At 38.4% G+C, this 15,502-nt stretch overlaps 1 protein-coding gene across 1 annotated transcript in view; it reads right to left on the minus strand.

Annotated features, from left to right (window-relative positions):
* BCAP29 (B cell receptor associated protein 29) overlaps positions 1-13,439 on the minus strand; it is a 41,251-nt gene extending 27,812 nt beyond the window's left edge. Inside the window, exons 1-5 of the mRNA XM_079932183.1 lie at positions 13,402-13,439; positions 12,831-12,937; positions 9,539-9,639; positions 3,839-3,989; positions 2,584-2,719 (exon numbers count right to left, since the gene is read on the minus strand). Coding sequence (XP_079788309.1) covers positions 2,584-2,719; positions 3,839-3,989; positions 9,539-9,639; positions 12,831-12,922 — 480 coding nt within the window. The 5' untranslated portion in view covers positions 12,923-12,937; positions 13,402-13,439. The remainder of the gene's footprint in view (positions 1-2,583; positions 2,720-3,838; positions 3,990-9,538; positions 9,640-12,830; positions 12,938-13,401) is intronic.
* Positions 13,440-15,502: the final 2,063 nt, after the last annotated feature.

The following is a 15,502-nucleotide window of genomic DNA, read 5'->3' on the forward strand; positions in this document are numbered from 1 at the left end:
TAAAAGTTAATTGGTCTTTCATAATTATTTCATTAACTGAATATCGTAACAGAAATGCGTCCCAGGCACCATCTGCAAGTCCTTTCATAGGTTAGCATACGATTGAAGGGCACAGAACAATGTGGTTAAGAGTGTGGATCTTAGAGGCAGCCTGCTTGGATTCAATCCTTAGGTCTATCTCTTATTAGTGGAATGATCTTGGGCAAGTCGCTTAACCTTTCTGTGCCTCCATTTCTTCATCTATATAATGCAAATATTAACAGCATCAACCTCATAGCATTGTTGCAACATTTGAAAGAGTTAATACCTTACTGTGAAGCATGTGAACAACGTTAGCTATTATGTTATAAACTTGAGGCCCAGAACAAATGAGGTGACTTGCCCCAGGTCACAAGGCTAATTACTGGTAGATTTGGGACTGGCACCCAAGTCTTTTGGACTTCAGGGTAATGCACTTTCCATTAGATAATGTACCTCTGATAGAGAACGAAGAGATGTTTTAGCAATTTTATCCTTCCTCAGCTGGTATTTCAAAACCTACATGAAGTATCTTGAAGTAGAAGTCATCTTTGACATTCTGACCTATGGTTAATCAGTTACACTTTGGGCACTGACAGTATTTTTATCCAGCTTGCAAACTTTCTCCCCACTGTGTACTCGCTTTAGCCCAGTATATCTATGCACTTATGATCTAGGGCCACTGACTGGGCCACAGATATGCAGAAGCAGGGAACCAGGACAGCATGGAACCAAAGGAGAGGAGAACAAAAAAAGGGAGACACTGTGGCGGATCAAAGAATCAGTCATCATGAAATAAATTTCCTTGCAAGTTAGTAACTGGTTCTGAAAACAATCCCAAAAGAAATGCTTTGAGGAACGTGCTTTTTCTGAAGGACAAAACTAATTTAAGTACATTAATTATGGTATATATGAGAAAAATCATAGTACCAAAACTACAAAAACACTTTCCATTTTCTTGGAGTTCAAGAATAAGAGGAAAAAAGCAGTGTTCTATTAGTAGTTACAACTCACTACTTTAACATGATAGGCATGGTAAATCAAGATCGGTACATGGTAAGTCTACAAATACTGGCTGTGTGCTTTTGAGTTTAGCCACCATATATTAATAAAAGCCTTGAGGGGTTTGTTTCGTTTTTACCATTATGAAATGAGATCAAAGGATAGAAAATGAAGCAAATAATATTAAGGTACAAAATAAGGCTGACTGTGCTGCTGAAACACTACAGTGACGTATATTGCTTGTTTCTGAATACAGAAATACCGACAGCTTGATTTCCAGACCTATATTTATGACAACGGGAAAGTTACATGACATCTATGGATCAATGCTTTTTCAAAACAGAACAAAATGAAGTAAAAATATAAGCCGGTGCTTATTCTCTAAAAGTTTCCTTAAAAGATGCTGGTTATAATCTACCCAAAGAGACATTTTTGAATCCTGTTTTTGTAGTAAAAATAAGGTAGACGTCATAAGTAAAACATGGGTTTCTGAATAGGTGACCATGACACTGTAGTATCAAAAAATTTTTTTTGCAATGAGTTTTGACTTATTTCATAGGTTTTAGAAAGATTTATATTGTACTATGTAACAGCTAACTCATTTAGCATTGATGAAAGGTGATGCTTATAGTTCTTTCTGTAAGAGGCTGGGCTTTAGAATTTAGGATCACAATACTTTTTACATAAATATAATTTGATGTAATATATAATTGACTGTAATTCATTAATTTATAATAGGGAGATAATCTTATTGCATTATGCTAGGAATTCTTTCTTCAAGAAAAGTTATTTTACTTCTGAAGATTCCACTGATTATTTTTTTCTAAGAAGCAGAATTAGGAAAACTTATGGGGCTTAAAATGAACTGAAAACACTCAAGCTATGAGATCTGACTCCTAAATTTTAAACCTAAGAAAAAAATACCCGAAGTAATTTTGTATCTTCCATTTTTCCATTCGTTCTTCTTTTTACTTAACATGGAAAACATCAGTATCTCATTTACACTCTCCCTGAGTAGCCAGGGAAAGACAGCATAGGGTTCTCAAAGAAGAATTATCAACAGCATAACCAAATTAGAAACTGAAAATATTATATGCAGTCATCAATCTATATCAACTATTTTCGTCTGCTTCCTACATAATCATCATTTAAAGAAAACAACAATAACAACAAAAAAAACCACACCAAAAAAACCAACAGGAATTCAACTGAAAGGGAAATGGAAACATAATAGAGACTTATTAGAACTTGCTTTAGGTTATAAAGTAAAATTAGTGGTAATGAAGGAATTAAAATTCGTATTCCCAGAATACTGTTTTCTCCTTGAATCATAGGAAGTAGGTCCAATGGCATTAATCTACTATGGAGGGAAACTGTGAGAACACACAAATTTAAAGATAATAAAATACTTCTGAAACAATAATTTTGTAGAATATTGTTATTTATGGTCATTTTCTGCTTATATATTATGAAAATGCTCTTTCTGATGCTGAAAAATAATAAACCACCCCTTGGGAATACCAATAACACTTACACCAGTTTTTAAGAAGAAAATTTAAATACCCGTTTTAGTCTTTCATTCTCTTCCATGAATTTTTTGGCAGCCTGGTTAGTATTTTCTGCTTGAACTTTAAGTACTCCTTTGTTTGACAGCTCTTTTGCCAGCTGAGTAATAAGGGTAACCAGACGTCTCAACACTCTAAGAAAATGAAAAAAATGTCAGAGTAGTGTGCAACTAATCACCAGGAACTGTGACTTTAAGTAATAATTATCCAGCGACTCCCCTTCAGGTGTGGGTGTGGTGGAGGGAGGTGATGTTTACGGAAGGAAGATATATTTTTAATTCAAGTCTTCCAGTCAAAACAAGCCTGTGTCTCATTTCTTTGGAATCTTCGTTAGAAGATTAGCATTTGGAATGCAGGTTCAGTGCTACTTATTAATTTACTTATTTTCTCTGTAGAGGCCTTTGGCCAGGATGAGAAGAAACAGAATTCCAGACAGTGTGGCAGGGCCAGTAAGAGTTTTTCCCCCTCAGCAAAAAATTTAAAGAGCATTTTGTGAGGCTGGCCAAACCTAAAAACTGCTCATTCACTTCTACTTATAGGTGACTTCCTTTGTTAGTAGTAGTAATCGTTATCTTCATTTATTCATTCAGCAGATATTTCCTCAGGAACTGCTAAGTGTTAAACACTGTGCCAGGCACTGGGGACATAGCAGGAAACAAGACAGAGGCCCTGCTCTCAGAGTTTAGGTTCTACTTGGGAAGGCAAGAATTAAAACAGTATTTAATTGCAATCACGAATGACACTTGAAAGAAAAGCATATACATTACACATTCTATGGGAGTGTACAACAGAAGACCTTCCTACTCTGGGGGAATGATGGTCAGAGGTCTCAGCTTTCCTGAGAAAGGGGCTAAAGTAGAAATTAGCCAGGGAGAGAGGGAAGGAAAGAGTATTCTGGCAGAAGGGAAAGCTGGTGGGAAGATCCTGAAGCAGGAAGGAGCAGGGTACAAAACAGGAACTCAATAAATATTTGTTGCAAGAATGGATGAATGAATGAGCAGCGAAGGGCAGTGTGGTTGGAACGTGGTGTACACGTCAGAGCAGCAGGCGCCAGATCATGCAGGGCGTTATGGGCCTATAGAACCTACAAGCCACAATTATTATTTGTTATTTGGATCTGTCATCTGAGTTCTTTCATAAAGACGTTAGTATGCTAAATAGTACAGAAAAAAAAACAACTATAGTATAGGTAGAAAAAATGAGAAAGAGAAACACAAATCATGTTTTTAAATTGTGCTTTTTAAAAAACTTACAGCCAGAAAAATAATGAAAATCCAGTAATGTAAAGATTTCTTTGAGACCTAAAAAGTTTCATCTGTGTATGTTCATAGGCAGCAGGTCTGCTGGCTGAGCTGCTTTCAATGGCATGAGTTGAGGAATATTTTCTTACTTCTCTCACAGCATCTATCAGAGAAAAAGAGGGAATATTACTTTTGGCTTTTAAGAATATAAGGTTATTATTAAAACGGGAAGCAGTTTTAGCACAACTGACCTAACTGTTAGATAGTGGACTTTAGCTAGGGACTGTCTTTTTGTCTTTCCTCTACAATACGTGGGAGGGTACCACGCTCAAAACAGATGCTCTGTAAGTGGATACTGGTAAACTTTGAATGTTAACAGTATTTTGCTTTTTTATTAGTCATCTAGGACTTACCATCACTGCGCTGTCTAATCTCTAGCTACATGGCAAACTATTATCCTTTACTTTTTTTTTGGCTGCGTTGGGTCTTTGCTGCTGCGCACAGGCTTTGTCTAGTTGTGGTGAGCGAGGACTACTCTTTGTTGCGGTGCACAGGCTTCTCATTGCGGTGGCTTCTTTTGTTGCGGAGCATGGGCTCTAGGCAGTGAGCTTCAGTGTTGTGGCACGCGGGCTCAGTAGTTGTGGCTCACGGGCTGTTGCTCTGCGGCATGTGGGATCTTCCCAGGCCAGGGCTCGAACCCGTGTCCCCTGCGCTGGCAGGCGGATTCTTAAACGCTGTGCCACCAGGGAAGTCCACTTTGTTAGTTTTTATGACTGAAAAATATTCCATTGTACAGATATACCACATTTGGTTTATCCATTCATGAGATGATTTGGATTTTCTCCATTTTGGCTATTAAGAATAATGCTGCCATGAACATTCACGTACAAGTTCTTGTACTGACATAAGTTTTCATTTCTCTTGGTATATACCTAGGAGTGGAATTGCTGGATCATATGGTAACTCTATGTTTAACTTTTTGAGGAACTGCCAAACTGTTTTCCAAAGCAGCTGTGCCAGTTTACATTCCAACAAGCAGAGTATGATGGTTCCAATTTCTCCACATCTTCATCAACACTTGTTATTTTCTGTCTTTTTGATTATAACCATCCTAGTCGGTATGAAGTGCTATTTCATTGCAATGATAGTGAGTTTTCCAATTGATATTTTTATTTTCCATTTTCTTTAATTCCTTCCAGCAATGTTTCTGTAGCTTTCAGCGTTGTGATCTTGTACATCCTTTTATAAAGTTTTTTTGTAAGGTTTTTAGGTTTCTTGGTATATTTATAAAAGGAATTTTCAAAAATTTCATTTTTGAATTATTGATTATAGTATAGAAATACACTTCATTTCTGTATATTGACCTTGTATTTTTTGATGCCACTATATTTCTTTGACACAGTAACTTTCTCATAGATACTTTAGGATTTTCTAAATAAACAATCATGTCATCCGCAAATGACTGTTTTACTTTTTAACTTGCAATCTTTATGCTTTCTAGTTTTTGTTGACATTATTATCCTGGTTAGAAAATCTATTACTTAATTGAATAAAAACAGTGAAAGTGAATATCCTTGCTTTGTTCCCAATCTTATGGGGCTAACTTTCAACATCTGACTAAGGATGATGCTAGCTCTAGGTTTTTGTAGATGTTCTTCATCAGAATGATGAAGTTTCCTTCTATTCCTAATTTGCTAATTAAAAAAAAAGATTCGATGTTTGTATATATTGTAAAATACCACAAGTCTAGTTAACATCCATCATCATAGTTACAGAATTTTTTTTCTTTTCTCTTAGCAATTTTCAAATATGCAATATAGTATTACTAACTATAGTCACCATGCTGTACATTACGTCTCCATGACTTATTTATTTTATAACTGGAAGCTTGTATCTTTTGACTCCCTTTACCCATTTTGCCCACCACCCACCCCTGGCAACCACCAATCTGTTCTCTGCATCTATGAGCTTGATTTTATTTTTTTAAAGATTCCACATATGAGTGAGTTCATACAGTATTTGTCTTTCTCTGTCTGAGTTATTTCACTTAGCATAATGCCCCAAGGTCCATTCATGTTGACACACTGGCAAGATTTCATTCTTTTTCATGGCTTAGTTATTTCTCAGATTGCCTCAATATAGTAAGAGCATGCCAATCACTACAAAACAAAAATAAACCAAACATAACTCATAAAAATAATTCATAATACTGTGAAGATCATTACTCATTGGCAATTAAACAGGAACAATACTCCTGGATCCATTATGCAGAAACGCTAAAGATTAAGCACTATCAAAGAATAAATATAAATAGTCATAAAAACCCATTTGTAGAATGAATTGCTTGCATAATAACGAAGAGAACATGTATGAAAAGTGGGATGGGGGCAACAATAAAGGGAGGGTGTGACAAAGTCAATTTTCTATAAGGCACACAGAGATAGTCTTTTTTTGGATCACTTGTGGACGCTTTCAAATTCCCAAGATGCATTTGTGCTGACACTGAACATATTCTCCTGGGTTTCCTACTTCCTTTCTGCCTATTCCAACGTGCTAAAACACACACAGATGCACACACACTTTTCAGTTAGTATTGGCTCTAGGAATGTTAACACCTTGTAATAATTACCTTATTAGACCAACAAGAAAAAAAATTCCAAAATAAAAGATGAATTAAGCTTGAGTAATTCAAACCTACTGGGTTTACATTACTTACACCAGTGTTGTTCTAGTGGACGAGAACACCGGACTATGTACTTTACATATGTAACTGCATTTTATCCTTCCGACACTTCAGTGAAGTACGTGTTATCCCCCTGTTCTGAGATGGAAACACTGAGGCTTCACGGATAAGGCCCTATCTGCCTGTCTTTACCATCCATGGTTAAAGCTCCTGCATTAACCATCCATGAGGTTCCTATTCTCTGGGAATTAATTACTCCCTCTGTCCACAGATGTAGGCTCCAGCCAGCAGTCATGATTCTGCTCTGTGACCCTGCCCCTGGCCATAGCTTCTCAGATGAGGATTGGATACCTGGTGCTAGCTGATCAGATTTTTTCCCTTAGAATTGGAATTGGGATTCAGAAATGGCTAGTTAGGGATTTCCCTGGCGGTCCAGTGGTTAAGACTCTGCACTTGCAATGCAGGGGGCATGGGTTCCATCCCTGGTAGGGGAACTAAGATCCCACATGCCTTGCTGTGCAGCACGGACAAAAAAAAAAAAAAAAAAAAGAAATGGCTAATTAATCCTTGCATATCGCTAGATTGACAAAACTTGGCAGCTGTATGGTACCTATTTTCTGACGTGGGAACAGAGTATCAGAGTCTGTAGAGATGTGAAGTAGACCCAGTGAGAAATGCAGGGACACGAAAAGGACACTTCAGTTCCTAGGAGTTTGGCTTCCTTCCTTCCCTGGGCTGCTGTGGAACAACCCCGTATTTTACTTTAAGTTCCCCTTTCTTGCTCAAGTGAGCTGAAGTTCATTTCTGATATATGTAACCAAAAGAAGCTTGGCTAAAGTTCCCCTTCCTTATATGGATATGTGGCAGTTTTCAGTAGAAATTCTTGTGATAATTTTAGAGTTGGAAGGTCACAATACACTTCTAGAGATAGCAAGAGCTGCAGGGATTATTTGCTCTCTCCCTTTATTTTGCAAATGGATAAACCAAACTCAGACAGGTGAAATGCCATTCCAAAGGTCATTTAGTTAGCTGATGGCAAAGTTGGTACCTGTTTTCCTTATTGCTTTTTACTCGCTTGGTGTTATTTCTTCTATGGCTGGAGATTCAATCAGTAACATTAATAACTTACCATGAGACAAATACATTTTGAAATGAGGCATAAACCCATTCATACCCTGATACAATTACCTACTCATACCTTCTCACACCAGTTAATCCTGGTTTATAAAGAGGATTCCACCCCAGAGGTTGGTAATATGGAATGTGAGAAAACATTTTCTCATAAGACAGTGGCATACGTGGTGGTTATGGCCCCTGTAAAACCTACCTAACCCACAACACAACTCGGAGGGAATTCTGAGGGAAAATACACTCTGCAATGGGTATCAAAAACTGAAGTGCCAAGAAGCAGCTGGGTGATCTCAGACAAGTTACTTAATCTCTCTGAGCTCAGCTACTCCTTCTAAAAAACATGGTAACTATTTCGATTCATGGAATTTCCAGTTTGATAAGAACCTTAAAGGTCTACTTTTAGAGAAAAGTCTTGTCTGGACGTCACAATACCTCCACCAGCATCTGGGCAAATATAAAGGAGTTCTACCACCAAGGGACATGATCTGCACCCACGGCAAGAAGCTGAATCACCCTGGCATCAAGAGACAGATATTTTGCTCATCAGTGATTCCTACTGAAAGACCTACAATCAAAAGGGGAAATGATGGGAAAATCTGCACGTTTTTGAGATACTGAAACCCCAACCAAGTGGAAGAAGCTAATTGCATGCTGCCCACAAGCACGTAGACCCCAGACCGGCTGGAACCAGAACGTTGATGATGCTGTCACCCGATTACCTCACCACCAACCAGTCAGAAGAATGTCCACGAGCTGATCATGCCCTCTTTGAACCATTACTATAAAACTCCTCACTACCCAATCCAGGTCAGGACGCACAGTTTTGAGGGCATTAGCGCACTGTGGCCCTCTTTGCCTGGCAAAGCAATAAAGCTATTCTTTTCCACTTCAAACAAAAAAAAGTCTACTTCTGATTTCTAATTTCTAAGGTACTTGTTATCATGAAAATTTCAAACATGCTGAAAAACTAGTACAATAAACATCCATATTCCACTATCTAGATTCAACAATTAACATTTTGCCACATTTGCTTTACTTGGTTTTTTTTAACCATTTGAAAGTAAGTTGTAACTATCATGACACTTCTGAATATTTCAGCATGCAACTCCTAAGCATAAGGACATACTCCTATGTCACAGGTGTGAAACTTTTTAGAGAAACTTTTTCTCTAAAGGCAAACAGTGAATGTTCTAGGCCACACCGTTTCTGTTTCAACTACTCCACTCTGCAGTTGTTCATGCATAGACATAAACAAATGGGCATGGTTATATTCTAATAAAACTTTATTTACAAAAATAGGCATTTGGTCTGCGGGCTGTAGGTTGCTGACTTCTGCTTTATAATAATAACATTGTTATCACAACTAAAGTTAACAGAAATTCCCTAGGATTATCTAACAACCAGTCCATGTTCAAATTTTTGCAGTAGTCCCTAAATATCTGTGCTGTTGTTGTTTTTCAACCAGGATCCAATCAAGATTCACAGCCTGCATCTAAAACTCTTTTTGAGGTCCTAGTGATTCTACTCCTCTATTTGCCTCCCTAAGAGCTAAGCCCCTGGGTGCCTAGGACACCAAAATAACAAATGACTGTATAACTGGTAACTCTGAAAACTAGGCTATGCATCACTGCATTGAAATCTTAAAACAACAGAAAAGAGATTAAGAAGCACTGCACTCTGCTGCAATTTATGCTTGTGTGTATATAACAGTAATATCTATCAACTATTTATCAATATATCAATTATCTACTCCATACACTATCAATATACTATGTAATATAAAGTCAACTGTATACTAATGGCAACACCAACTTAATTAATTAAAAATCAATGAATACATTTAATAATAATATAAAAACTAGAGTTAAGCTTAGTCAAAGGAGGAATCTAATACTTACCTAGAAACAGAACAATCAATAGGACTATAATAGTAAGGAAAGCCTTGTTCCAGAAAGTTGCAATTTTACCCCAGACGCTAAATGAAAAAATCTTCTGCCATCTGTAAAGCAATATAATTACATCAGGTGTAAAAAATCAAAGGGACATTTTGAGATACTTTCTAAATACTGAATTAACATTTTGGCAATTGTGCAGCGAGTGAAAAGAATTACAGAAATTTAATTTTTTATGTCATACCAGAGAATTACCAATTCTTACCAATAAGAATGTCTCATGAAATAAAGAACAACCTCTTTCAAATTTAATAATAATCTGACATTTGATTATCTGCTGTCTGGTGGCTTAAATATTCTAAAGTAAAAATAACTTTTAAAGCAAATGTACATGATCAAAACCTTAAAAAGGAATTCTTATAGTAAAATATTAAATTGCTGATAGAAGTTATCACTTTATATCATAATATATATAATCAGGACAGTAACTCAGAAATAACAAAGATCTATTGTTCTAACAATTAACAACATTTCAGGAGTAAGAGGTCCGACTCTGCACTATTTATTTTAATAATGAAAAAAAAATACATGCGCTTTCAACATCTACTCCAAGTAAAAATGTTTCTCTACTTTTACCATACGGAAATTTAAAAAATCACTGAGGTATTACACATACACAGTAAAGAGCAAAAATCTTAAATATGTAGCGTGAAAGGGAACTCCCTGGCGGTTCAGTGGTTCGGACTCAGAGCTTTCACTGCTGAGGGCCTGGGTTCAATCCCTGGTTGGGGAACTAAGATCCCACAAGCAGCGCAGCGTGGCCAAAAAACAAAAAACAAACAAACAAACAAATATATAAATTTATATATGTGTATATATATTTAATATATGTATAGCTTGATGGACTTTTATGTGTGTATATACCTATGTAATTACCACCCAGATCAATATTTGAGAAAGTGAAATTTAAAAATAAAATGAAATAGTCTAGATGGAATGAACAGTATAAGCAAAGACACAGAGGTACGAAAGCATGGATTATAAATGGCAAAGAGTGACAAAGTAATCCATCACACAACTGAAAGGGTAACAAACTTTGCACAAGGGCATTTTAAATGAGTAACACATTAACTGAGTCCAGAGGAGACATACAACGGTAATAAGCACTTAAGTAAATTTCAAATTCTTACAACTTAAAAAAAAAGGTCTTACTTTATTATGTTTTGAAAACAACTCTAATAACCTTAAGTTTGGGGGAGACAGAGATTGATATCAATGCAGTTTCTTTTGCCTCTATGCTTCCATCCAAGGATGCTATTCAAATTTTACATTACAAAGATTTGTATTTTAAGAAAGAGAACATAAGTGGCAATACCTTGATCTAGGTCCAAATGTAAATTCACATTTCAAGTAAATTGACAGTATAAAAGGGAACACAAAAGAGACCCCCTACACGGAACAATGAGCAGTTTATAATAAGGCTCCATTCAAGGCAAAGCTAATAATAGCTACTATATAGAGTCCTTACCATACTTCCCTTCTAAGCACTTGTACATGTTTTAGCTCATTTAATCTCCACAACCACCATATGAGGTGGATACTAGTATTACCTCCATTTTACAGATGAGGAAACTGGCCAGAGATGGTAAATAAATTGCCCAAGGGCACACAGTAACTTGCAGAGTTGGGATATAAACCCAGGCAGTCTGATCTCTGAGATGTGTCTTTAACCAGCGGGTATGTGAGAAAAAAGTGGACAGCCAAATTAAATGAAGACTGAAGACTTTTCCTTGAAGACTATGGTGATTACACATATGAAAGGTAAAAAATGATGTGGATACACACGTTAAGGACATATTGTAAATTATCTGTGTGCATATATAACATATTTTTCTTAAGTATATTTGTCCATGAGGATATATTTATATAATGTATGTACATACACACAAATCTAACAGATACTTGATCAGGATAGGAAAAAATTATATTTGGCAGGAAAAAAATCCATAATTTATGCACGATTTTGATGGAGAAGAGATCAACTGACAAAGAAAATTTTTTTGCAAATTCTTAAGCCTTATCTATAATTCAGATGTTTATAAATAACATCTTTCTCTTGAATATAGGATTCTACTGTTGCAAGTATTACCAAAAAGCTTAACAGGGTATCAGTAAGGATTTGAAACAAAATCAACAGGATAAGAGATAGGGTGATGGAACAGAAAAAGCACTAGACTGAAAGGCAGATTCTAGTCCAGAATTTGCCACAGATCAGCTAGATGACCTCAGTCAGGCCACTTTCCCATAGAATGAATGGGTTGAATAAAATCATCTCAAAGGCCGCTTCCTACATAACAATTCAATTTTTCTTTTTGTAGGAAAGAAAATAGTGATGCTACAGCTGATAGACAAAAACAGAAGACTACCGGACCCTGAGTCAAGATAAAAACTTTCTTAAGTCTCTTCCGGTAGAGGAATCTTACTAAATTTCAGTGGGTTATCTCTAGGTCTCATTTATTTTCTTTTATGTGAACAAATGTCTTGCAACATTTTTATACAGGTGTATTTTATCATTCACACTATCCAGTCCTGAGGTAAAACTGAACTCCTAATAAGTGGGTTATTACAGGGGTAAAGTGAGCCAAGGCTTCGATCGAAATAGTACTGGAAGTCCTTCGAAGGTGCTTTACTAAGGAACTAATGCTAATGTATGGTTCTGATACTTTTCATATTTAGTACGTTTAATATATATTAATTCTGTGTGAGGATAAAGTGGTAAAATTGCCATTAAACGAACACTAATGAATTATGTAAGGCCAAAACTAAGAATCATTTATTGGCTTAAGTTTCCAAATGGTCATTCCACTGCCTCACCGAAACATTTCTGCATCATGCTGTGCTGTAAACAGCACTTATGCATTTACTTTTATTTAAGTTCACTGCTGTAATTCAGGGCAATAAAACGAAGGTAAAAGCTAACGACAAGACAGGTGACAAAAGTATGACCATTGCTTTATTACATCTGCAATCAAAAGCACAGAAAAGACGAGGCCCTTCCTATAGAAGAGAGGTGGAAAAGTTATTTGTACATATAATAAAACGTTTTATGTAATGTGATATTTTAATATGGTCATCATATATTACCTAATTGGTTTTTGAGTTTATTTCTGAACAGTGCCTTTTATATAAACAGCACTGAAACCTTTTTAATCTTAAGAAAACTTTTTCCGTTAACACACTAAACCGTCTAAAGAGCTCATCATATATTTATTATTGTAACGCTTGGGAGGTTTCCTACCTCTGAGGAGGAATAAAAGGTAGACAGAAGATTAAAATGAGTCCTATTTCAGCATAAAGAAAAGTTGCAACTGCCGCCCATTGAAGTGTCATTTTTTTTCTTCACACCTAAATAGAGAAACATTTATTTCACCCTACCGCCTTTCCAAGAAAATTCAGTTTAAGGAAAGGCCCCCAGCGCGCGAGGTTTCCAGCCAGAAGGTTTATGGAATCAGACTTTCCCCTCAACTGGAGGCGCCCGGCAGAGACCCGGGGCGGGGAGTTGGGGGAGGGGAGGGAGCGGGTCGAGGGTGGGCCCGGAGGCCGGCGTCTGCACCTCCCCAGCGAGCCTTGCAGAACTGGCCAGGAGGCCTGAGCGGCACCGCGGAAGTGCTTTCCGTCCAGCTTCGCGGCGTCAGTAGCCTAACGCCAGCCTCTGCTAACGTCCGCGCCCGGGGGACCTCCCGCCCAGCGAACGCGCCGCGGGGCAGACCCCACCCCGCGGTCCCACCGCGGCGAGTGCGGTGCGACCCCGCGCTCCACGCCGCCTCGGGGCCCGAGGCCCCCAGACGTCCCGCCCGGCCTTACCCCACCTGAGGCCGCCTGGCTCCCCGCGCTGCTCCGCGGCCGCCGACGCGTGGGACGTCACACGCCGCGGCGGGCGGAGGGGAGCGCGCCCCGCCCCCACCCGCAGCCCCGCAGGCTCCATCTCCCAATTCCGGTCTCGGGGGCCGGTCCCAGGCGACGTGGCAGGCGTGCGAACAAGATGATTAGCAATAATTGTTTTCTAATTGGTGGTGGATTAGAGGGTCAGATCCGCTGCTTGGGTTCCCAAGTGCAACTTCTTCTGGGGAGCGGACTTAACATTTCTAATGAAGTGTGGCTTGCGTGGGAGGGGTGAGCTTAACCGACGTTCTGAAAGGGCTTGCTGGAGTCCGCGGCGAGGAGTGGCGCCGGGGCGGGAGGGTTAGATAGGGTGCTGCACACTCAGTGAACGTGGTTGAAACACTCCTTTCCTGGTTTGTATTTTACCGTAGGCACAGTTTCGTTGTCCAGAACAAGTTGGTTGTGCCGCATTTTGTTCGGAGAATGTAGGAGGATAGGTAGCGTCCAACATACACTTCGTGTGACGTTTTCTACTCTCGTCCATGCGCTGGGAAGAGGCAGTACACTTTCGGGTGATGTTTGGGGACTGACTGGAAAGAACAACGTGGGTATGGGTATATTCTTTCAATTACTTTTTTCCAGGTTTTCAAATTGCGTGAAAACACTCAAAATTTTAAAGATTTTCCCACCAATATTAACAATGTATCAGGAATGCACATAAAAGTATTCTCCTGGAGATGATTATTTTGGGAAGATTAAACAAATGGTGAAAACAAGAGGTGGTTACTGAATATAAAAACACATTTAAATCAGTGCTTTCTCTTACCACAAGTATACTTGATTACACAGAAAAGAAAAAAAGACAACATAAATTAACCATAAGCAACTTAAAAAAAAAAATCAAAGGCGTTTAGAACTCCTTGCCTTTCTACACTGGTTCCTTGAACGGCTGTGCACCTTACTTTAATAATGCTGCTGTCCTCAGAACACTGGTGTAACAGAGTTAATTTACAAACGTAAAAATCACTAGGTTTTGGCTATAGCTCCCTATTTGCTAATATATACTCATATTTAATGAAAAAGCCAGTTATCTTTAAAGATCCGTTAATTGAAAAATGAAAGCACAGAATGTGCCTTAAAAAAAAATATGGCAACATAGTGCTTATGTTAAAAAGGATTTATTTAATATTCCCAAACTGTTGAATTAAGCAGTTTTAGATAATTGTCTCCTTATAACAGTTTTTATGTTGGTAATATAGACCAATATCTTAATTACAGAACTGTTTTATCTTAACCTGAGATAAATTTTTTTTTTTTGGGGGGCTGTGTTGGGTCTTGCGGGCCTTCTCTAGTTGCAGCGAGCGGGGGCTACTCTTCGTGTGGTGCACTTGCTTCTCGTTGCAGTGGCTTCTCTTGTTGCACAGCACGGGCTCTAGGCCAGCGGGCTTCAGTAGTTGCGGCGTGTGGGCTCAGTAGCTGCGGCACGCGGGCTCTAGAGCACAGGCTCAGTAGTTGTGGTACGTGGGCTTAGTTGCTCCGCGGCATGTGAGATCTTCCTGGGCCAGGGCTCGAACCCATATTCCCGGCATTGGCGGGCAGATTCTTAACCACTGTGCCACCAGGGAAGTCCCTGAGATAATTCTTGCAGTGGCACATTAACCACCAACAAAATTCTGTTAGTGACATCCCCAAACCATGGAACTTTATTTTAAAATTTTCTTTTAGTTTTTTTGGCTGTGCCACGCAGCTTCCAGGGGTCCTAGTTCCCCCACCAGGAATTGAACCTGCGCCCTTGGCAGTGAAAGCAAGGAGTCCTAAGCACTGGACCGCTAGGGAATTCCCTAAACCATGGAACTTTAAAGTTAAAATTATCATCAACTGCTGGGAAGCATAAAAATAACATTACTATTAACAGGGTATGAAAATTAGGTTTTTAAATTAAAAATAAAACCTGGTTACTGTTCTCCAGGAAATAATATTTCAAATACACAGCTGTCCCTTGGAATCTGTGGGGCACTGGTTCTAGGACTATTGTGGGTACCAAAATTTGTGGATGCTCAAGTCCCATATACAAAGTGGTCTAGCACC

The sequence above is a fragment of the Stenella coeruleoalba genome (assembly GCF_951394435.1).
Source record: "Stenella coeruleoalba genome assembly, chromosome: 9".
Taxonomy (NCBI): domain Eukaryota; kingdom Metazoa; phylum Chordata; class Mammalia; order Artiodactyla; family Delphinidae; genus Stenella; species Stenella coeruleoalba.